Raw genomic sequence first — 24,670 nt, 5'->3', positions numbered from 1 at the left:
ATTACTAGAGGGGGTAGATCGGGGTGTGGATGAGGGGACTCTCACTCTTTCGAGATCACTGAGTCTCGACCGTAGTGTCGCGATGGTCATGTTTCCGCAATGAAAACATGAGTCATCCACAAGCGCTGCTTTGGCGTGCTCTAAGCCCAAACACGCAAAACAGCGATTGTGCCCATCTAAATCAGACAGCCAGTGACCACAACCAGAAGGGCACGGGCGATGCATCTTTAAAAAGACTTGCCACGCGCTTTGCTCTTTTAGAGAGAAGGAGAAATCCCCGCAGATGCTGAAGCGACCAGGGAGAGAACACACACACACTGGCAGATCACTGCTCAGATCGCAGGGAATGTGCACTCGCTGGAACTCGCTGTCACACCAACACCTGGAGGGAAGCTCGTCTCGAAGAGGAATAGAGATGATACTCAGGATGGCTTGTGGAGTGAAGGATAAACTTGGCTCCGAAAGCGAAAACATATCTGCATGTTGCCGGCTCACTTCCTTATATACCCACACTGTGGGGCGGAGTTACGCTATGCAAATTCAGCAGACCCATGGCATTTGCTTGCCATTGGCTCGTTTTATTAATATTCGAAGAGGATAGGCTTCTAAGCGAACCCCATTCGTCGTCATTTCGACGTAACTCGAAGTGACTACGAAAGGGAACCTCGGTTCTCTCTAGGAGAGGGAACGAGTACTGCGTCGAAAGAACGCTACGAAAAGATATTTCTTTGTCGAGATTGAAGCCTAAAATTAATCCTTAATTTTGTAATATTGTAAAACGCTTTTCTGAAGCATACAACCTAGGCGGAGCAATACAGCTCACCCATTGGCTGCTCTGCCAGAAAAGCACAGCCTATGCGAGGCCAGAGACGCTGACCAATGAGGACGCTTCGCGCCCTTCTGCGTCACCTCCCGCCCAAACAGGCGTGGCCTAGGCCTATAAATACGAGCATAGCTGTCTAACACACTGATTTTCGTCAATGAAGCGACGCAGCGTGGGCACGCACGGCCATGAGACGCAGTACTCGTTCCCTCTCCTAGAGAGAACCGAGGTTACGTTAGTAACCGAGTACGTTCTCTTACGTAGAGTTCTCTCGTACTGCGTCGAAAGAACGCTACGGGAACCCTATGTAAACCGCCGTGCGTGCTCTTGGACCGACACAGACACCTAAGGGCGCGCGCGCCCTGGTATACAAGTGCCTACCCCAAGAAGTATAGGGAGAGCGGCTAAAATAGCATCATCCCTGTATAGTAGTGCCTCTTAAGGCATAATAGCATATATATGTAAATATAGATATATATGAGGGGTAATAGCATGCTCATGGGACACATTGTCAGTGAGTGATGCTTAAACATTGAAGTGACCTGGGCCGCAGCGCGGGGCAGGAACACTTATACATATTAAACATTGAAGTGACCTGGGCCGCAGCGCGGGGCAGGAACACTTATACATATTAAACATTGAAGTGACCTGGGCCGCAGCGCGGGGCAGGAACACTTATACATAGTCTTCTAGACCGAGAGCAGTTTAGCCTGCAACGCAGGAACCTCTAGGTTATAGAACCTAATAAATGTAGACGGGGAGGCCCAGCCTGCCGCCATACAGATATCTTGTAACGAGATTCCGCTATACCAAGCCCATGAAGAGGCCATGCCTCTCGTGGAATGTGCTCTGATGCCCAAAGGGCATTCCAAACCTCTAGATGCGTAGGCTAGCGCAATGGCGTCCACTACCCATCGAGACAGACTCTGTTTCGTTGCGGCTCGCCCTTTGGAGCGCCCGCTGAACGAAACAAAGAGCTGCTCCGTCTGTCGAAAAACAGCGGAGCGGGACACGTAAGCTCTTAATGCCCTGACCGGGCAAAGGGAGCTATTTCCATCCTCTGAGGCCGGCAGGGCCGACAGGGAGATGACCTGAGCCCTGAACGGTGTGTTGAGGGACTTAGGCACGTACCCATGCTTCGGTTTCAATACGACTACAGAGTCGTTTTGGCCCGAACTCCATACAAGAAGCTCTCACTGAGAGCGCTTGCAAGTCTCCCACACGCTTCAATGAAGCGAGAGCCAAAAGAAACACGGTCTTGAAAGACAGGTGTTTCATGTCAACTGAGTGAATAGGCTCGAAAGGGGCCCCTTTCATAGCGTTCAACACTGTAGAAAGGTCCCAAACGGGGACTGAAGGAGGCCTTGGAGGGTTTAACCTCCTGGCGCCTCTAAGGAAGCGGACCACCAGGTCGTTCCTGCCTAGTGAATGGCCAAGCGTTGGATTAACGAACGCTGATATGGCAGCCACATAGACTTTGAGCGTGGATGGGGTTCTTCCCTTATCCAATAGCTCTTGCAAGAAGGAGAGAATCTCCGGTTCTCCACACTGAAGTGGTGACAGACCTTGATCTGAACACCATCCAGAGAACACCGACCATTTGGAAGCGTAGAGTCGTCTAGTAGACGGAGCCCTAGCTTGTTCGATCGTGTCTAACACTCCTCTTGGGAGGTTAGCGGGTACCCGTTTATGGCCCATACGTGTAGGGACCAAAGCTCGGGGTGAGGATGCAGAATCGAGCCCTTGGCCTGTGAGAGGAGGTCTCTCCTCACTGGAATCGGCCACGGGGCAGTACTTTTCAGTCGCATCAAAGCTGGGAACCAGGTCTGATTCGTCCAGTATGGAGCAACCAGTAGTACTGAGCATCCGCTCTCCTTGATACGCTCCAGCACTTGAGGCAGGAGTGAGACAGGAGGAAAAGCATAGAGCGGACGGCGGGGCCAGACTCTGGCCAGCGCGTTCGTGCTCTTCGAAAAGAATTCTGGGCAGTGAGCGTTTTCCTGGTTTGCAAACAGGTCTATTTCCGCTCTGCCGAACGTTTTCCACAGCAGACGCACTGTCTGTGTGTGTAGGGACCACTCTCCCGTAGGAACGTTGTTCCGTGAGAGTCTGTCCGGGCCTACGTTCAAGTGGCCTGGCACGTGCATTGCTCTTAACGAGCGCAGGTTGTGCTGGGCCCACACCAGTATGCGTTCCGCTAACCTGAATAGGTTCCGGGATCTCACGCCACCCTGGCGGTTTATGTAGGCTACTACCGACATGTTGTCCGAGCGGACCAGGACGTGGTGTCCTTTTATCCGGGGACAGAAGCGCCTCAGCGCAAAGTCCACCGCCATCATTTCCAGGCAGTTTATGTGCGGTAGTTTGGCCCGCTCTGCCCACTGGCCAAAGAGCGGTCTGCCGTCGAGCAGTGCTCCCCAGCCTGAGGTGGACGCGTCCGTGGACACCACCTTCAGGCTCGAGGAAGTCCCCAGGCTTACACCTGACCGGTACCAGTCTGACGCTCTCCATGGTGTCAGGGCTGAAATGCATTCCTGAGTGACCTTGAGGCGATAACGACCGTGTAACCATGCTCGGCGCGGTACGCGCGCTCTCAACCAGAACTGTAGTGGGCGCATGCGCAGCAGGCCCAACTGCAGCACTGTTGAGGCTGAGGCCATGAGGCCCAGCATTTTCTGAAATCTCCTGAGTGGCACTATGTGGCCGCTGCGGAAGGATTTCGCCATTTGCAGGGTATTTCGCCTGCGCTGTGATGACAGCTGTGCTGTCATAGACAGTGAGTTCAGATCCAGTCCTAAAAAGGAGATCCTTTGACTGGGAAACAGTGAACTTTTCTCCCAATTGACTCTCAGACCTAAGCACTCGAGGTGATCGAGTATTAGTGTCTTGTGGTGAGCGAGTTCTGACGGCGATTGAGCCAGAATTAGCCAATCGTCCAAATAGTTCAGAATTCGAACGCCTCGGAGTCTCAGGGGTGCCAGCGCCGCGTCCATGCACACTGTAAATGTACGAGGTGCTAGAGACAGGCCGAATGGCAGGACTGTGTACTGATATGCCCGGCCCTCGAAGGCGAATCTCAAAAATCGCCTGTGACGTGACGCAATTTGTATGTGAAAATACGCGTCTTTCAGATCTATCGCCATAAACCAGTCTCCTCGGCGAATTTGCGCGAGGATTCTTCTGGTCGTGAGCATTCTGAACTTTCGCTTTGTCAGCGCTTTGTTCAGATGCCTGAGATCTAAAATGGGTCTGAGACCCCCGTCTTTTTTCGGTACCAGAAAATATCTGCTGTACAGACCCCCTTCGCTCTGAGATAAAGGCTCTATGGCCCCTTTGCTCAATAGCTTCGCTATTTCGGCTCGAAGTAGATGTGCTACTTCTGTTTTCACCGTGGTTTCGACTTTCTCCGTGAAACGGGGAGGGCGTCGATGAAACTGTAGCGAATAGCCTCTTTTTATAGTCTCTAGCACCCATTCTGAGACCCCGGGAAGTCTTTCCCATGCATCTGCACGTGTGACTAGGGGTTGAATGTAATCTGGGCCCTGGTCGCGAAATGGCGGCGACACGAGAGCAACCGTGTGCTGTGACATGGACGCCGTGGCGTGTGAGGCGGGGGGCATGTTTAACACAGTATGCATCCCGCGCGCGCTCGGCTCTCTGTGTCGAGAGAGAGCGCGCGGGACGAGTCCCGTAGGGCTCGTTATGCTTGTGAATAAACGTGGGCGCTTGGTGGCGGGCACATTTATAACACCGGGGACACTGTGTTTGTGTACTGACTGACCGTTCGTTAGTTTCGTTTTTACAGAAACCGCGGAACGTGCAGTGTGTAGTGGTTGTGGGCACTTGGCAGTGGGCACGCTTACTACATGTAAAGCACAATCGATCTGAGTCGATTTTAAGTGTGCAAACCCTGTGTTGAACGGGGCTGCCCGTAGGGCTCGTATATTTGTGAATAAATGTGGGCGCGTGGTAGCGGGCACATTTATAACACCGGGAATACTGTGTTTGTGAACTGACTGATCGTCCGTTGGTTTCGTTTTTACAGAAAAACCGCGGAACGTGCAGTGTGTAGTGGTTGTGGGCACTGGACAGTGGGCACGCTCACTACATGTAAAGTACAATCGACCTGAGTCGATTTTATGTGTGCAGACCCTGTGTTGTACGGGGCTGTGCTTGCACGGGTTGAAAAACCGGGCTCTGGTCGCGAAATGGCGGCGACACGAGAGCAGTCGTGTGCTGTAACATGGCGTGATGCGGGGGCGCGCTTATCGAGCGGGCAGCCCGCGCGCGCGCTCAGCTCTCTCAGCTGAGAGAGAGAGAGCACGCGGTGCGAGCTCCGTAGAAACCATGTTGACATGTAGCTTGTAGTGATTGTGGGCACTTGAAAGCGGGCACGCTCACTACATATAATGCACAATCGACATTGAGTCGATTTTATGTGTGCAAGCCCTGTATTGTGTGGGGCTGTGCTTGTGTGTATGAATGGGCACTGGGTCGTGGGCATACAGTTACACACATTACATCATCGGCTGTGGCCGGGGCACCGTGTAGCACAGAGAGTACTGTCTATCAGAACCGACTGACCGTGCATTCGTTTCGTTTTTACAGAAACCACGGGACATGCAGTGTGTAGTGATTGTGGGCACTGAAAAGCGGGCACGTTCACTAACTTACATGTATTGCACAATCGACACGAGTCGATTTTATGTGTGCAAGCCCTGTATTGTGTAGGGCTGTGCTTGTGTGTACGAATGTGCACTGGGTCGTGGGCATTACGGATACACACATCACACCATCGGCCGTGGCCGTGACACCAGAAAATACATTTTCAGATTTACCTGGGGCGTCGTGAAAACGGCGTTTGTGTGCAGGCAAACGAGCATTGATGCTGATTTGGTGACTGCAAAATACACTGGCACGGTCGCGTATGTTGGGACTGTGCGAGCGAGACATTTTAGTGAAATCCGGCCGCGGCGGGATTTTAACACTGTAGCTTCCCTCGAAGCAGAAGTGCGCATCCTGGCTAAAGACGGGGCTTTCCGGGACTCCGCGCTTTCTTCGTGAATTCAGGAAGAAAAGGGCGCGGGTCGTGAGGACGGTAACGTACGTTCCTCTGCAGAAAAACAGCCATCCAGCCGGTAAGCGCATCGATGCTGGTCTTTCTCCGTCGACGCTCATGAGCGGCGGGGGAGGGGAGATCCTCGGAGCTCGCCCATCCGAAGCGGGAGAGAAAAGCAGTCGTCCTCCACAGACGCGGCTTCACCTTCCTCGTTCATGACGGACGCGGCGGCACACAGCGGCCCTTGTCCGTCGATCATAGAGTCCAGCGAAGCGGGCGGAGAAGCTGGCGGCAGCAGCGGCGAGCACCTCGTGGTGAAGGGAGGTTCCGGGCTCTGCTAAGCACGGCGCTTTTCACGGCGCGGCACTACAGCGGGCGGAAAAGATGCAGCTTCAGTAAATGAACGCCAGGCGAGTCCGCAGAGTCACCGTAGGCATCAAATCACAGTGATGGCAGCCGCCATCGACGAGAGCTGAAGCTGCGTGATACTCACAGGCAGGAAACACAAGCACGTGGTCCCCGTCGCTGAGCGGGGCTCTACACGAGCCACAGGAGGTGCGAGACATCTTGAAAAAGACGCTCGGCTCTTTTAGTGTGGAAAAACTGTGTGACGCGACGGCGAACACACACACAAAACACACACACATAATGTAAAGGATATTCCACGCCGGAGAAGCGCAGCAGGGAACGGCGGCTGAAGGCGGCGATGACCAGCGGCTTCAGGTAAGGGCTCGTCCTGCTGAGGTGCTGTATCAGACGGCTGTGGTGGCTCGAATCCGGTCCTACGATGCGTGTAGCTTCGTGAAGTAAAGAAAATCAGTGTGTTAGACAGCTATGCTCGTATTTATAGGCCTAGGCCACGCCTGTTTGGGCGGGAGGTGACGCAGAAGGGCGCGAAGCGTCCTCATTGGTCAGCGTCTCTGGCCTCGCATAGGCTGTGCTTTTCTGGCAGAGCAGCCAATGGGTGAGCTGTATTGCTCCGCCTAGGTTGTATGCTTCAGAAAAGCGTTTTACAATATTACAAAATTAAGGATTAATTTTAGGCTTCAATCTCGACAAAGAAATATCTTTTCGTAGCGTTCTTTCGACGCAGTACGAGAGAACTCTACGTAAGAGAACTGCTGCGTCTGTTTATATTAGAGAATCAAAGTGTATGCCCGTTAACACGCTACATTATGGCCAAGCGCGCGCCCTTAAAATACAATATGACTAAAGGCTGATTTATACTTCCGCGTCGAACTCACGCCGTAGCTACGCCGTAGGCTGTGTGTAGCGCGCGTACCCTTCGGCGTACCCTGACGTTCACCTCTCCAAAAATGTAACAACGCGTCAATTCTACGCGGATGCAAGCGCTGTGATTGGTCTGCTAGAACCCCTCCCTTTGCATGTGTAATTGCGCGTCAACGCGGACAACAACGCAGAAGTATAAACGAAAACCAACGCGTTGCCTACAGCGTGGAGGCTCCGGCGTAGGTCCGACGCAGAAGTATACGTCGAAAGGGTACGTGCGCTACACACAGCCTGGCGTAGCTACGGCGTGAGTTCGACGCAGAAGTATAAATTGGGCTTAACGCGCAACGCGCCACTGTCTTTAGACTGGGTTTTTCCTGGTCAGTGGCGGAATTGCTTTCTAAAACTGGAAAATAGCACCAGTGAACTTTTGCGCCGGAACACGCCTCCTCTTTTCCCTTGCGAGCGCAAGTTCATTCCCTAATTTACCGACGTGCGTCTGTGGAGGGAAAAGTCCGCTAGTGCGCGGGTGCAAAATAGGAATGATACATGCGTCGGTGTACAAAGTCAATTGCGCTGGGTGCAGGGCCCTATTTGTTTAAAGTTACTTGTTTTTGACTTGAACAAACTAATGTCAAAAGTTTTCCCCAATTTAATTGTTTATTGGACAAACCTTTTTCGCTGATTACTTCTCAAAGATATTTAATAGAAGTCTTTTGGCAGTATATTAAGATAATAATATTTATCATCACAGTTCTTCAGGAAGTAATTAATCTCTCACCTCCATATATGATGGTATAGCCTTTCATTTGGAGTGTTGGTCCCAGTACTAATACTAGACCATGCAAATCTGCCAATGTCATCTTTCCACAGCAACTGCACATAAAGTGCCATCTGCTCTGAGTATCGGATTGAAGAATTTCTTTGATACTTCTGCTTAGTCATTAAATAAAAACTTACTATCTTCTCTGCAGTGACTCACTCAGCACAATATGTTCTTGTGCTAACCTTTCGCTCAGGCTGTCACTCTAAACAAGTTTGCTCTGGCGATTGACAGACTTGCACAAGCCTTTAGGTGCTCTTAGAAATACATTGAGGAGGCACATACTGTATAGATCAAATAAGGCTGGAAACACATAGCCAGTCTGCCATAATTAACTCCGTACAAGCAGTTCTTTAAAAATAGCCGTCTTTGCCCTTTCATGCTGGAATATTGGCATAGTGATGGTCCATAAAGAGTGAGCCAGCAGCAAATGAAAAAGCACAGTATTTTAACAGATGAATAATCTGCTGCAATTAGGATAAATAATTAGAATGTAAGGTGGAAATGAAAATGTTATGCCTCACAGGGTCTGTTCATTTTCCCTGTACAAGGGACAAAACCCTAACATAGGCTAAAAATCTTTGGTGGTCTTTTAATAATAAGACCTAAGAGTCTTGAATAGAGATGTACTGTCTATTATTACCAGGATGTAAATTAAGGAAAGAAAGAGAGAATTACAGACAATAGAGAATGAATTATTCATTGGGATTCATGAAGAGGTGGAGCAAATTACATCAGAGAATTTTCCACAGCCTTTTCTTCTTTTCTGGTTTTAAGATTTAATTGACCTTTCTCTGACAAAGATTAAGATTAAAATGTACTGTATACACAAGTGACTACAGATATAAAACTGTACAAAGATGTAATTATTTATTAAATTGTATTTATTTATAATCTAATATATAGATATTTTTATATAATCATATATTTTTACATGATGATTCATGATTCTGTTCAAATAGGGAGGGAAAGATGGGGGTTTTGTGTGCATTTACTGCTTAATTGTAACATTTTCAGAGGAGTTTAGCATAAACAATTAATAATTCAGTAGTTCTTTAGGTATGTGTTTTTTTATAATTATTGCAAATCAAAAAAACATTTTGAAAAAAGGCCATCTTGTCAGCCTCTTGGGTAAAATAATTTAGTTTTCTGATCTAAATATCTAATATATGTCATTGTATAGTATGAATATGTTGGCCCTGTGACAAATTGCTTATGTTCTACTATTTGGTCTGTTAAATGCATAAATGTAAAACATTTAACTGAATAAGATAAATCAAATACTGTATAATTATTATATTATATAAAGACACAAGGAACAACATGCCACTGGCAGATGTTTGCCCCAATTCTGAAGGGTTTGTCATCTTACCTCAGCATTCTCATTTTTAATTTTTTGTTATCGTAAAAGTCAAAAATTGTTAATGCATCCAATAATATCCCCTTAAGAAATAAACTTTTCTAATCTAAAAAAACAAACAACTCAGATGAATATTATCCATTGACAAAATATTAGTAAATTAAAAAGCAAAAAAGGGTCGTCCCATGGTGCTTAGGGTCTCAATATGTTTGGGGGGCCCAGAAGATGGTTCATACATAAGGGGAAAAAAAAGGTGAAGGTGGGTTCTATATAGAACCCGTGGGTTCTTGACTCAATTTGAATGAACTTGAAAGGTTCTATATATGAAGTGCCTGACAGAACCTATATAGAACCCTTTCTAAGGGCCTGTAAATGAACAGATCATTACTTCCAATACTGAGATCTTATGACAATTTTTTTTTAGCATGACCTCGTCTAGGGCCCAACAAACCTACAGATGGCCATGTAGGACAAGTTGCTTTTGACAAAACAAAAAAAACAACAACCTCTGCTAAGTACCTAAATATGTAGATCAGTAGAGATGATCTCTTTTCTTTTTAATTTGAACAAAAAGCTGAGAAAATCACATTGTTTTCCCCAAAGACTACAAAATGCATAAGCAATGCTTTTATCACTTGTTTTTGCTTCTTCACCTGGGGTTTGATCCTGAGTTTGATCTCACGGCAATTCGTACGAATTTTACGAGGTGGCTAATTTGTACGAATTCATACGACTTCACTCGTACGAATTTGTAAGATTTTTTGCTAATTCGTACATATTTTAGAAAAAACATCTGAAATTGCATAATGTTTCATTTACTTGTCATTGTAGAACACCCACCTCCTGCATGTTAACTCGTTCCCCGCCATTTGACGGAATTTTGAGGAATTTTTACCCCGCCCCTAAACCTACCCCATACCCGAGTGAGGTCGTACGAATTTGTACAAATTAGCCACCTTTTAATCACTCGTACGAATTGGTCGAGAGATAGCGTTGGAGATTCTGTACTCTTTCAGAAGATGCGTAATAGCGCCCCCTACAATTTAACAGTGAAAACAGGGAAAGCCGCAAAATTCCGAGTTACGAGTAAACATGCAGGAGGTGGGTGTTCTACAATGACAGGTAAATGAAACATTCTGCAATTTCAGATGTTTTTCTGCCAAACGTAGCCAATGAATTTAGAAACTCTATTCCTTTAAAGTCTGCATGAACAGGAAGTTGCAAACGACTTTTCTCCAGTGTTGTGACGTATTTTAAGTGAAAGGGGATATTAAACAGAGGGCATGGTTTTACTTTAGCGCTCCTCCTCTCCATCTCTCGCTCAGACTAACGGCTTGAGGAGAGTGCTAAGCGTTTTCAACCCAAGCCGTCAAACTGACACCATCAGAAAAGGAACGCCATTCCAGACCGGAAGTAACTTTTCAGACTTGATTAAAGATTGCCACGGTAAACTATTTTTTTCTATGTATTAACTTGCACAGATTAATTGTTCACCACAAGACTAATATGCGCTAACAAAGTAAATAGGGTTAATTTTGATTTCATGTCGACTTTAAAGGTGAACTAAGTAAGTTTTTTACCTTAACTGATCAACTTCGGAGTCACTGGAATGGTTATATTACTTATTTAGGGTTGAATGGTGGTGGTTTTGCACTCCCCCGGTGCCCGTGAGCGGAAAAACAGCATTTGCAACTTTGGGCCGGCGGCCCGCCGGCCTCTTCGTCTGGAAGTATCGTGTGATCCCAAGTCTCGCGAGGTAAAGAATTGCTTTACTGCAAAAAGAAATCTGCTATAATGCTGTCATTATTGCGCTCCCTCACGCTGTTGGAACGCGAATGAAGACGACGTTGCAAAGAGTTTCCCATCTGCTTTGATGTCGTTGATCTACTAAGCCTCTAGTGTCTGAGAATAGCCAGCGAGTTTTTAACAGTCGTTGTCAAATATCTATTCCGAAGCTGCGGGGGGAGCTCTAGAGAGAAACCTCCGAGCAAAACGCGAGGATACAACAAAGAAATCCCGATCTTACTGAGTGCTGCTTTAAACCTCATGCCTAAAACCCTCTCTATCAAAGACACGTCGGCCAAACCTGAACACATAAAAGGCAGTTATTGTTCCTAAAAAACGTTTTACTAATCTTTAACATACTCTTGATCTTGCAAATATTTGAGAAATTTCATAAGATTTCAAAAGTGTGTATTCATACTACAGTACGTGAAGACCTGTGTCTGTTCTTTTATTTAAGTAAAGGAAACACAGTTTAAAGTGTGCAAATCAAGTTATGCAGCGCCAGTATTAAGCTTTTGCTTGATATGTCAGTTCCCTTCTAGAATAGTAATTGTCTGCCATTTAGCTAAAGCAAAGTAAAAACATCACCATGGAAACCAGTAAAGAATATAAAGCATATTGGGGTCTTCCTTGCTACAATGTTTCATTCAAAGATACAAAACAACTGTTATAGATGAAATAAATGTGATCGGCTCAATTATTTTGAGTCACTTTGACCCAGAAACACATTTTAAGGTTTATGCACTGAAGTAAAAAGAAACGTCTCAGTTGACATTTAAATTATTATGTTTCAGCAATGGAGCAGAAACATAATATTATCACTAGAAACCTGAGCAGAGACTTTTTACTTAAAACTCAAAAATGGTTTTTTGAACTAAGTGATTCATAATCACCATGTTAATATGTCACAGAAGCTAAAAGTCAGTATAATTTACATTTCTAAAAGACAAGATAACATTTAAAAAATAAATAAATGAATAAATATGAAGTTTTGAATTATGTTAGGGCTTGATTCAATTTGAATATTGAATCCCCCCCCCCCCCCCCAAAAAACCCTTGAAACTGAATACACACACACACACACACACACACACACACACACACACACACACACACACACACACACACACACACACACACACACACACACACACACACACACACACACACACACACACACACACACACATATGCAGGAATGGCGTGAAGAGAATCTGCCTCGCCAAGTGTCAGGGTTCTGTCACTTTTGTCTAGTCTATTTCTTGGTTTTGTGACAGAGCCCTGACACTTCTGTTTTGTCTTGTCTGTGCGCCTTGTTTCATGTGCTTTTTATGTCTTGTCTTGTCTTGTCTTGTCTTGTCTTGTCTTGTCTTGTCTTGTCTTGTCTTGTCTTGTCTTGTCTTGTCTTGTCTTGTCTTGTCTTGTCTTGTCTTGTCTTGTTTTGTCTTGTCTTGTGCTGTGTAGCACGCAGCTTGTGTTTACACTAGCTGTGTGCTTTCATGTTGTCATGTTTTGTGTGAATACGTGAATACGAATATTTATTCTCCCTGTTTTCAGTCTTGTGCTGTAGCGTCTACACTGCCAGAATCCAAGAAGAAGAAGAAGAAGAAGAAGAAGAAGAAGAAGAAGAAGAAGAAGAAGAAGAAGAAGAAGAAGAAGAAGAAGAGTATTAATTCTGCAAACACAGGAATGCTCCTTGAATGTTCTTTGATTATTCTGAAACAAGTAGTAACATTTAAAAACGTTAGACGAATGTCCAACTAAAAGTTTCATTAAAAACATTTCTACCAGAAAGACTCGGAGAATAGATACTCGATAATTATGCATTTATTAACAGCCCAGCAAGCCACATGCAATAAGTTATTTGGCGTAGGCCCCGTCCGTAACTCGCAATCCGAGGGTACGGATTCAGCATTTCCCGCCTGAAGATGGCTGTGGCGCAGCCGATCCCCAGTGCGGTATTGGAAGGGACCATCCTGGTGGTGGTGGGGAGGTTGAAGGGGAAATCCTATGGTGATAGGGAGGATGGACGGAGGGAAGAAATAATCTTGGTGGTGGTGGGGTGGATGGAGGTGAGTGAAGCGTCAGCATCTGCGAACTCAGACAAGTGTACGTACGGGTCTTTTACACTTCTAGTATTAAAACGTGATTGGATAGATGAGAAGATAATAAGTGACGCAACAATTGAGTCTTCCCATCAGAACTTGCGCTAAAGCTTTCATTCCATGACCGATGTATAAATAACATTTTGAGAACCTGATTAAAGACCAGATACATTTGAAAGAACATTCTGTTTATGTTACTGGAAAAAACTTTTGTTCATAACTTTGAGAGACCTTTGCCAGAACATTAGCCAAAGTTCTAGTGTCAGGGTTCTGCCCCTGTCAGCTTTATCTGTGTTGTCTTTGTTTCATGTCTCTATGTTTGTGTTGTGCTTGAACATATGGTTTTGTTTGTGTTGGCCATGTGCTCTTCTGTTCCTGCCTCCTTGTTTCCTTGTACCACCATAGATATCCATATGAGGCTAGATGTCTCTGTCCTGCTAGCAGAGCGTCCCTGGCTGCTTACACTCTTTGCTTTGGAGCAAGCCTGGTGCTGAGCCTGAGATCCCTGAGTGCCTTGCTGTTGTACTTGAAGTTCCTGTCTGGCTATTGCTGGTATTCTCAGGTCTCATTCTGCTCTGCCATTACTACTCTCCAGCCTACAGCCATCTTGTGCTAGTTACAACTGCTGCTCGGCTAGTTACAACGGCTATCATTGTCTCATCCCTGCCTATTGTCTGGACTGTTCACCTCACCCACCACATCTTGTCATCTGTCTACTGTTTGTCAATAAACATGTTAACACTCGTTCTGCATTTGGGTCCTCCTTCATAGACAGACCCGTGACACTAAGAACATTCCCTGTTATCTGATGGCCAAATATGCTGCTCAATAGACTGTAAACATCCTCAGAAATGACAGCTTTAGCGTAGGTTCTGCCAGGAAGACTCAATCAGCGTGCCACGTATTACTTCTCTTCTAACCAATCATGTGCTAACACTCACAGTATAAAAGATCGGTACTTACATTCGTCTGAGTTCGCAGATGCTGACGCTGCCAAGTACCTCCATCCTCCCCAACCACCACCAAGATGGTACCTTCCCCTTCATCCTCCCCACCACCACCAGGATGGTCCCTAACCTTCCTTAACCTCCTTTGTCTTCAGGCAGGATATGCAGATTCCGCTACCCTCGCATTGCTCTCTAAGGACGGGGCCTACGCCAAAGAACTTTATAAATTCATGCTTGCTGGGCTGTTAATAAATATGCGCTGTTATATCAATTTATCTCCCGAGTCTTTCTGGTAGAACAAAAAGTCAGGGCCAGACAATAGTTGCAAACGACTTTTCTCCAGTGTTGTGACGTATTTTAAGTGAAAGGGAATATTGAACAGAGGGCAGGGTTTTACTCCAGCGCTCCTCCTCTCCATCTCTTTCGCTCATAGCAGGCTAACAGTTTGAGGAGAGTGGTTAAGCGTTTTCAACCCACGCCGTCAAACTGACAGGAAAGGAACGCCAATCAAGACCAGAAGTAATTTTTCAGATTTTGATTAAAGATTACCACAGCAAACTATTTATTTTTTCTGTGTATTAACTTGTTCACCACAGGACTAGTAATGCGTTAAAGTAAATGGGGTCAATTTTGATTGCATGTCGACTTCAACAACCAGCGAAATTATCAGGGAAATTATGTGTTTTATGAGTGAAAGTATGCATTTGTTGGCATTAGAGATGGACTCTAGTGAAACATGTTAAAAGAAAGCAGTCTTTTGAGTTTGGATGTTACAGTTTTTTGATCTAGAGGACACCGGTTTCCCCTCTTTGGTTCATTTTTAGGTCATCAACACAGTATGGTTTTATAAGGAAAACGGGCTATCTGAATAGATAAAAGTAAAGACTCACACTTTATACTAAGTCAGCAAACACCCTCATTAAGAAACATGTCTGCATGCTGGACTGTGGAAATCAGAAAGAATTAGAGAGTAGGTGAAAAGATGCTGGAGCTATTCTTCATTTAGACACTTTCAGGGTAATTTTAGGTAATAATAAACAAAAGAAGATTTTTTTTTTTTTTTTACAGATCCTCTCATACTCCAGCTCATGTCTTGTCACTATGACACCCATCATCAAAGTCATCTACAAATACATATGAATAATTACCTAAAGACATCCTGTGTATAGAACACAATTCATCTCATCAAATGTTAAATATGTCCGTAATCAACCTGCCATGTCTTTCAAGAGGTCATATGCTCCTACAGTATGTCATGGTTTTATTGAGCATGCATTGCATTTATATAACTTTTTCGATTAACAGTCTAGTTGTGGGTATTGAGCCGCTCTCTTTCCTTTATCATCTTCCACTTATTTATTCCTATCACTGCACTTAATCCACCAGAACATCAATGACGCTCTTCAGTGAGGTCAACATTGGATTGCATGAACGCTCCAGCAAGGACAGTCAGTCAGAGAGGAGACATGCAGGAAATGAAATGGAAAATGAAAAAATTCTGTCATTAATTACTCTCCCTCATGTCTTTCCAAACCCGTAACGCTGCATTCACACGGGGCATCAGCGTCAACGCTTGACGGAGGGCGTGTCTTGGTACTGACTCGACTATCATAGTGACAACAGCCAATCGCATTAATTTTCCGGTGTTGCATGAACGCAATTGGCTAGCATATCTAATCTAGGGAATTTGCATAGGCGATCTGATTGGCTGACGCCTGCATTGGCGCTTAAAAAGTTTAAAAGTTTTCAACTTCTGCCTCGAGCAACGCCAAAGACTCGACGCAATGGAACCCAAATTTTAGTTTGGCAACACGTCACCCATTTAAAGAAAAAATGGAGAAACGCTAATGATTAAAGGAAATAAAAAAAAACGAAAGATTTTTTAATTTTATTATTATTGTGTGGGTAGAATGGAACAGTTAATATCAGTTGTAACCACATGATGCAACTCAAGGAACTATGGGCCTATTTCGGTTCTAGCAACGTGGATATACATATCTCATCATGAAAATATCAAGGGCCTCATTTACAAAGATATGCATAGAACAATCCTAAATTTACATTCATAAAATGTTGATATGCACAAAAATATTCCTAAATGTATCTCTCCTAATAAATTGCCAATGTGTACAAGCGTATCAACTCCACCTACAGAATGGCGACACATATCTCTTTATGCTTCAGTAGAAGTTCGGGACTGATATGATAGTTGATATGACTGCACCAGTGCGCTCACACACACACCAGCTATAGGTGGAGAGAGGAGAGAGAGTGATAGAGCCACTTCAAAGGATGGGGATTATTACGAGGCCATGATTGACAAGAGCCAATGGAGGGAATCTGTCCAGGACCCTGGGGTTACACCCCTAATCTTTACAAGAAGTGCCATGGGATTTTTAATGACCACAGAGAGTCAGGACCTCGGTTTAAAGTCTCATCCGACAGACCACAGGGTGAGCGCCTCCTGCTGGCCTCACTAACACCAACCCAGTTTTCCCAGGAGGTCTCCTATCCAGGTACTGATCAGGCTCAACCCTGCCTATCTTCAGTGTGCAACCAGTCTTGGGCTACAGGGTGATGTGGCTATTTATCTTTACATTTTCATACACAATGTTAAATATATTCAATTACTTGTATATTTAGCACTAAAAAGTTTGTACATACTCTTCAGTTGATCTACACATAAGAACATTTTCAGGTCTCTGCATGCATGCCTTATTTGTTCCTTGCTTTTGACAAAAAATTTAGGATCAAATCCGACCGTACGTGCATTTTATAAATGAGGCATTCAAATCAAGAAACCACTTCAGGAGGAGGTTTAAGACACATTTTAGATGCAACTGGACAAGTGTGAATGCATATATGGATGTTGAAGCCACATATATCAATTTTATTCCTCCAAAAACGGTAAAAAAATAAAGATGTGAGAGAGTGTTACACTGGCTCCCAGTAGCCAGATACCACAGTGCTACTGGAACAGGCATCTCCACAGATAGGGCCCGACAGAGATGAGAATCTTTCTTTAGCAAATGACACATTGCGTCCTGGGGCTCAACACATTGTCATCTTCATTAAAAAGTGGTGGATGCTAAATTCTCATATTTGAGTGCTGATGATGCTTTCTCTCCTATTGCAATCTCTTTGATCTGATAATAAATAAAATGCAGTGCATATCTGTTGCTTTTGGTTACATAACCTCTAAATTGGCACATAGTGCATTAATTGAAGGTTTATATTCGGTTTGCGAAGACACGTTTATGCGGCCAAGTGTAAATAGAACAGTTTTAACAAATCAGATAGCAATTTAAACGCATGAAGTGACAAAACTAATAGGCCCCAAGAGTCTTTAAATATGCACAAACTGACAATATTCAGGTTTGTAGTGCATTCTTGGCATGTCACCATGACACCATAAAAATGTGGCCTAAAGCATGGGATTTCCAAGCTTTTTTCAGTTGAACCCCTTTGACATAAAATATTTACTTGAAGTACCTAAGATGTTGTTGTTTTTTAGCAAGTGTTTTAATTAGTTTTTATTTAAAAGTTATTTGTTTATTATTTAATCAATTGTTTTTATTATTCACCTTTCAAGCACATTAAATTACTGTAATCTCCAGAATCATAGCAAGAAAAAAACAAAACAGGGAAGGGACAATCCTGGTGGTGGTGGTGGGGTGGATGGAGGGAAGGGACAATCCTGGTGGTGGTGGTGGGGTGGATGGAGGGAAGGGACCATACTGGTGGTGGTGGTGGTGGTGGTGGGGAGGATGGAGGGAAGGGACCATACTGGTGGTGGTTGGTGGGGTGGGTGGAGGGAAGGGACCATCCTGGTGGTGGTGGTGGTGGGGTGGATGGAGGGAAGGGACCATCCTGGTGGTGGGGTGGATGGAGGGAAGGGACCATACTGGTGGTGGTGGTGGGATGGATGGAAGGAAAGGGACCATCCTGGTGGTGGTGGTGGGGTGGATGGAGGGAAAGGGACCATATTGGTGGTGGTGGTGGGGGGGGGGATGGAGGGAAGGGACTATCCTGGTGGTGGTGGTGGGGTGCATGGAGGGAAGGGACCATACTGGTGGTGGTGGTTGGGGGGATGGAGGGAAGGGACTATCCTGGTGGTGGTGGTGGGGAGGATGGAGGGAAGGGACCATCCTGGTGGTGGTGGGGTGGATGGAGGGAAGGGACCATCCTGGTGGTGGTGGTGGGGTGGATGGAGGGAAGGGACCATACTGGTGGTGGTGGTGGTGGTGGGGTGCATGGAGGGAAGGGACCATACTGGTGGTGGTGGTGGGGGGGATGGAGGGAAGGGACTATCCTGGTGGATGGAGGGAAGGGACCATCCTGCTGGCGGTGGTGGGGTGGATGGAGGGAAGGGACCATACTGGTGGTGGTGGTGGGGAGGATGGAGGGAAGGGACCATACTGGTGGTGGTGGTGGGGTGGATGGAGGAAAGGGACTATCCTGGTGGTGGTGGGGTGGATGGAGGGAAGGGACCATACTGGTGGTGGTGGTGGGGAGGATGGAGGGAAGGGACCATACTGGTGGTGGTGGTGGGGTGGATGGAGGAAAGGGACTATCCTGGTGGTGGTGGTGGGGTGGATGGAGGGAAGGGACCATACTGGTGGTGGTGGTGGGGTGGATGGAGGGAAGGGACCATCCTGCTGGCGGTGGTGGGGTGGATGGAGGGAAGGGACCATACTGGTGGTGGTGGTGGGGTGGATGGAGGAAAGGGACTATCCTGGTGGTGGTGGGGTGGATGGAGGGAAGGGACCATACTGGTGGTGGTGGTGGGGAGGATGGAGGGAAGGGACCATACTGGTGGTGGTGGTGGGGTGGATGGAGGAAAGGGACTATCCTGGTGGTGGTGGTGGGGTGGATGGAGGGAAGGGACCATACTGGTGGTGGTGGTGGGGTGGATGGAGGGAAGGGACCATCCTGCTGGCGGTGGTGGGGTTGATGGAGGGAAGGGACCATACTGGTGGTGGTGGTGGGGAGGATGGAGGGAAGGGACCATACTGGTGGTGGTGGTGGGGTGGATGGAGGAAAGGGACTATCCTGGTGGTGGTGGTGGGGTGGATGGAGGGAAGGGACCATACTGGTGGTGGTGGGGTGCATGGAGGGAAGGGACCATCCTGGTGGTGGTGGAGAGGATGGAGAGAAAGACCCGTCTTGATGGTGGTGGTGGAGAGGATGGAGGGAAAGACCCGTCTTGATGGTGGTGGTGGAGAGGATGGAGGGAAAGACCCGTCTTGATGGTGGTGGTGGAGAGGATGGAGGGAAAGACCCGTCTTGATGGTGGTAGTGGGGAGGATGGAGGTGAATGGAAGCATCAGCATCTGCGAACTCAGACGTGTGTAAGTACCGATCTTTTATACCATAAGTATAAGAATATGATAGGATAGATGAGAAGGTAATAAGTGACATAACAATTGAGTCTTCCCGGCAGAACTTATGCTAAAGCTTTCATTTTCTGAAACCACATTAAATAATTGGCCTGTCTATAAAGATAGTCAAGCCAAAAATGGAAGCACACATTGCTTGCTATTCAAGTGTTTTGACCCTAGATCATTTAGGAGAACTTGTCGGTGAAAAAGCAACGGACTCAATGTTCTGCCCTCATTAGGCAGGAAATTGGGCCACACATGCAACAGGAGCAACTAAAGGATATAAAGAATGAAATGTAGCACTGATGCACAAACAGCCAGCAAACATTTGCTTGGTTTTCACACAGTACTCTACATCAGCAACTATGCAGCGATTAATGCTGGAGAAGCACCATTAAAATCCTCCAAGTTTCTGACATGAGATGGTGAGCTGTCAGTGTGTGTCTCAATGGTGTGCTTGACTAATATGAAGAGATGAGATTACACTTCCAGCTAAGGGGTAAGGATCGAAACTACAGCGCGGAGATCCTATTTCAGATGTACTCAGATCCAATCAACAAGCTGCGGCCCATTGCTCAAGTGGCAAATAGAGTGAACTAGACGGAAAGAACAAACCCATGCAAGCTTTTCCATGAACCGAGCCAATTATTAAGAGTTGAAAAAAAAGCAACCTATAGCAATGATTGCCACAGATGAATGACTTTAACATGGCCACCTATGGCATCCAGTTCTAAATCTCCATGTATCAGCTGCAGAGAATGTCAAACCTGCTTGAATTCGTTAGGCAAATAATAAGCATCTTCCCACCAGTATGCAACGGCAATGTTCTCTTCCCACACTGAGCCCATTCGAAGTAAAAAAAAAAGTATACAGGTGCAGGTCATATAATTAGAATATCATCAAAAAGTTGATTTATTCCAAGAATTCAACTTAACAGGTGAAACTAATATATTATATAGACTCATTACATGCAAAGTGAGATATTTCAAGCCTTTATTTGTTATAATTTTGATGATTATGGCTTACAGCTTACAAAATCCCAGAAAATTAGAATATTACATGAAATCACACAGTAATTACACAGTAATACCATGGTCATTGAACCAGGTTTTGGTTATTTTGGCAGTGTGGGCAGGTGCAAATCCTGCTGGAAAATGAAGGAAGCATGAAGTGCTCTGGAAATGTCCTGGTAGATGGCCACAGTGGACCAAAGCACAGTGGACCAAAGTCCTCTTTTCTGATGAGAGAAAATTTTGCATCTCATTTGGAAATCGCGGTCCCAGAGTCTGGAGGAAGAGAGGAGAGGCACAGAATCCACATTGCTTGAAGTCCAGTGTAAAGTTTCCACAGTCAGTGATGGTTTGGGTTGCCATGTAATCTGCTGGTGTTGGTCCACTGTGTTTTCTGAGGTCCAAGGTCAACGCAGCCGTCTACCAGGAAGTTTTAGAGCACTTCATGCTTCCGACCAACTTTATGGAGATGCAGATTTCATTTTCCAACATGACTTGGCACCTGCACACAGTGCCAAAGCTACCAGTACCTGGTTTAAGGACCATGGTATCCCTGTTCTTAATTGGCCAGCAAACTCGCCTGACCCTAACCCTATAGTAAATCTACGGGGTATTGTGAAGAGGAAGATGTGATACGTCAGACCCAACAATGCAGAAGAGCTGAAGGCCACTATCAGAGCAACCTGGGCTCTCATAACACCTGAGCAGCGCCACAGACTGACCGACTCCATCACGCCGCATTGCTGCAGTAACTCAGACAAAAGGAGCCGCAACTAAATATTGAGTGCTGTACATGCTCGTACTTTTCATGTTCATACTTTTCAGTTGGCCAGCATTTCTAAAAATTGGTCTTAAGAAGTAATATTCTAATTTTCTGAGATACTGAATTTGGGATTGTCATTAGTTGTCAGTTATAATCATCAAACTGAAAAGAAATAAACATTTGAACTATATCAGTCTGTGTATAATGAATGAATATAATATACAAGTTTCACATTTTGAATGGAATTACTGAATTAAATCAAATTTTTCATGATATTATAATTATAAGACCAGCACCTGTACACAACAAACCCTGGCTAGCATGTGCATATACACAAAAGTCTTTGGAAAGCTTGATCAACAGTAGAGAGCCTTGCATGACTCAACAATAAGAATGGCCAAAAAAATTGTAATTGAAAATTGTAAAAACTGTCCTGATTGGGCAAGCAGAAAATAAAATCCTTATTGTTAAGCCTTGTCCTGGACACAGTTGCATGGGAAAACACAGCCGAGCAGTTCTGGACTGAAGTGAAACGAATCTTTTATTATGATCATATATTCTGCTCTTTCACTATTGGCACTGCCATTCAGCAAAGCAGTGGTTGAATGCGCTTTCTTGAGATGGAGATTAATCTTACAAAAATATATCTGCGCAGAAGGATGAAAGACATTCTTCTGGACAATATGCTGTGCATTTGAGCTGTGAAATCTGCTGTCGTCATTTCAAACTCTCCAAAGAGAAACTGGCCTTGTTCAATACACGCTTGTACAGACCTTGGAAATGTAAACGGCTCCATTAAAAGGATTACTGCCCCATGGAACGCTGTTCAGCCAATCAAATTATAGGACCGGAACAAACTGTTATAAAGCATTTTATATAATTTCCCATACATGTAGTGTCATTTATGCAACGGATAGATGTGACATCTGTATAAGAGGTAAAAAGTGACATGTTTATTTATTAAATCCAGAATAAAATGTGTGTGATACTGCAAAAAGTTGTCTTAATTCATGAAAAAAAAATTAAATAATCCCCATTATATTGATTCTAATTGGCCAAAGACTTGAGTTTTTTTATTTTTTTAGATGTTCGAGAGAGTTTGGTCTCACTCCAGTCTATGGCAAATTAGCCCATGTTTGATTCTTGTGAGTTTTACTGTGCTTGCATTTTCACTTTATTTCACCCCATTTTCACCTGGCTATTATGTTTTCAGAATTGTGCCATTCCCTACAAAGAATAGTTTTAACAAAATGTGACGTTCTCAAAAAAAGTAATGTTTTTTTAATGATGTCTGGACTCTACCTGCAGGGGTTTAGGATTGTACATACAAATGGTTCAATATAGCTACTGTTATCAAATACTTTCTCTGAGGTGTAACATTTCATGTTTTTACTTCAAATGTCAAGTTCGTAACCCTGGAATTGCACTTACATCTTCTGTTGTGGTGCACTGGGTTGCCAACTTTAGAAGAGAAAATTAAGGGACAAAAAAATACACATTTTCTATCAGATGCCTTTGAATAAAAGTAAAATATTTGGTTTTGTATAAAAGTATAAAATTTGGCCTTAATAACTACAACTATTGTTCTTTCAATATAATTGCTTTGGTTCCAAATAAAACGGTTGTTGTTGAGAATATTAATATATGTATTTCAACTGTCTCTTGTACTAAAAACAACAAAGAACATTTCATGTTATATAAACTTTTTACTCATCAAGCTAAGCTGCATTTATGATAAGCAAAAACTTGATGAAGAATAATTCTATTACTAATGCGAGATGTGAGAAATGCAGATGTTATTTTGCAATCAAAGTCACATTTATATGTTATATTTAGTAAATATTTGAGAGTAACAACCGCAAAGTCTAAAGATCACAATATCATATTCATATCAAATATTCACTTAAAAGAGTTGATTTGAAGATTGAAGATTTGAAGATCATTCAAGCCCCTTTACTGCCTGTCACATGGACCAGTAATTGCTCCTGACGCTGGCGGCACCCGGAGGAATATCAGCACCTCTGTTCTCTCTGAACTCCTCTGATAACATCATAAAACTGCTCACAGACTCATTTAATGCTTATGGTGTTATATTTTATGACTTGTTTGAATAGCTTTATGTAAGCAATAACAAAAAAATCTGAGTTAAAATTTGAAATGGTAGTGCTTGCAAGTTATCACTCTATTGATATTCCTCAAATATTCTGGTTTAGATTTTTGCAATCCTTACCTATGACTTGGATCCAATATTAAGGCAAAGAAGGACAAAAAACTCGAGAGCAAAAGTTGATTTCATCTATTGGGAATTAACTGGATTGAAGAATCTTCATGCTTCATGAATCTGGTACTGGTGAATCATAAATAGAAATATAATGAAAAATGTTTCTTGCAAAATAATAAATTTGGTCAAAATACACAGCTAATTTGTAATGGTTGTCAATGGAGAAAGAAGAATTTTTTAACCAGACGTTGTTAAACTGTTTGAAAAACAAATATGGGAGTAAAAAATATTGTGAAAAGTGGTAATGGTTTTTGCTTTATCATATATATATTTAACAATAAAGGAAATGGGTTTTACTTCCATATAAAGAAGATTATTTTTATATTTCTCCATCCAGTATATACTTGGTTTTATATAAGTAAAATAAGTAAATCTGGAAAAATATTCCGTTTTAAAGGAATAATTCACCACAAAATTAACATTTTCTCATCCCTGCCATTTCAAACAAACCCAATTTTCCATTCTCTGCTTAGTGCTTTACATATAGGCTCTTTATGGCTTTGAGAACGACTCAACACTGGCTTGATGTCACCACCCTGCCTAATGGAAGGTCTATTAAGCCAAATATATCCATGATGATAAACAGTGCTTATACAACAGGCAGCAGTGAATATGTCTGCCAAGAAGCACATTAGTAAATAAGGTCGCAACAATTATGTATTACACCATTTGTTATTTATTTTTAATTGTGGCATAATCAGTGCCAATTTCACTAGCCCACATAATTTTAATAAATAACCTGCACATTAGGTTCATTAAGTCATAAATATGTAAGTTAAATCTTACTGACCTTGAATTATTACCACTTATTCCTTTCATTCCAATGTCAAAGTAATCTTGGGCACATAAAGCACTGAGAGCTGTGGAAAATAGCATTCGGCACCTCCATTTTCTCAGATGTAACATCCAGTCTTGTGTAATGAGTCTTGAGTCTCCACTTTGGCATGCCATTAACTCTGTAATCAGACCACATATTGAGCTGGAGAGAGGGCAGAGATTGACAGTCAAGTCCATACTGAACATATACTCAGTCTGGAAAGCTCTGCTGTAGTTGGGACCTTTTGTATCCTTTAAGCACAATATGCGTGTCTGCATCTGCTCGC

The 24,670-nt window shown here is 44.2% G+C and overlaps 1 protein-coding gene across 1 annotated transcript in view; it reads right to left on the bottom strand.

Moving 5' to 3' along the window:
- tmem176l.3b (transmembrane protein 176l.3b) overlaps positions 1-24,401 on the bottom strand; it is a 43,614-nt gene extending 19,213 nt beyond the window's left edge. The window contains exon 1 of the mRNA XM_079591641.1: positions 24,358-24,401. Coding sequence (XP_079447767.1) covers positions 24,358-24,386 — 29 coding nt within the window. The 5' untranslated portion in view covers positions 24,387-24,401. The remainder of the gene's footprint in view (positions 1-24,357) is intronic.
- Between the last annotated feature and the right edge of the window lie 269 nt (positions 24,402-24,670).

The sequence above is a fragment of the Phoxinus phoxinus genome, assembly GCF_949152265.1.
Source record: "Phoxinus phoxinus genome assembly, chromosome: 2".
NCBI lineage: Eukaryota > Metazoa > Chordata > Actinopteri > Cypriniformes > Leuciscidae > Phoxinus > Phoxinus phoxinus.
The sequence above is the reverse complement of the archived record's forward strand: the minus strand, read 5'-3'. Positions and strand labels throughout refer to the sequence as shown.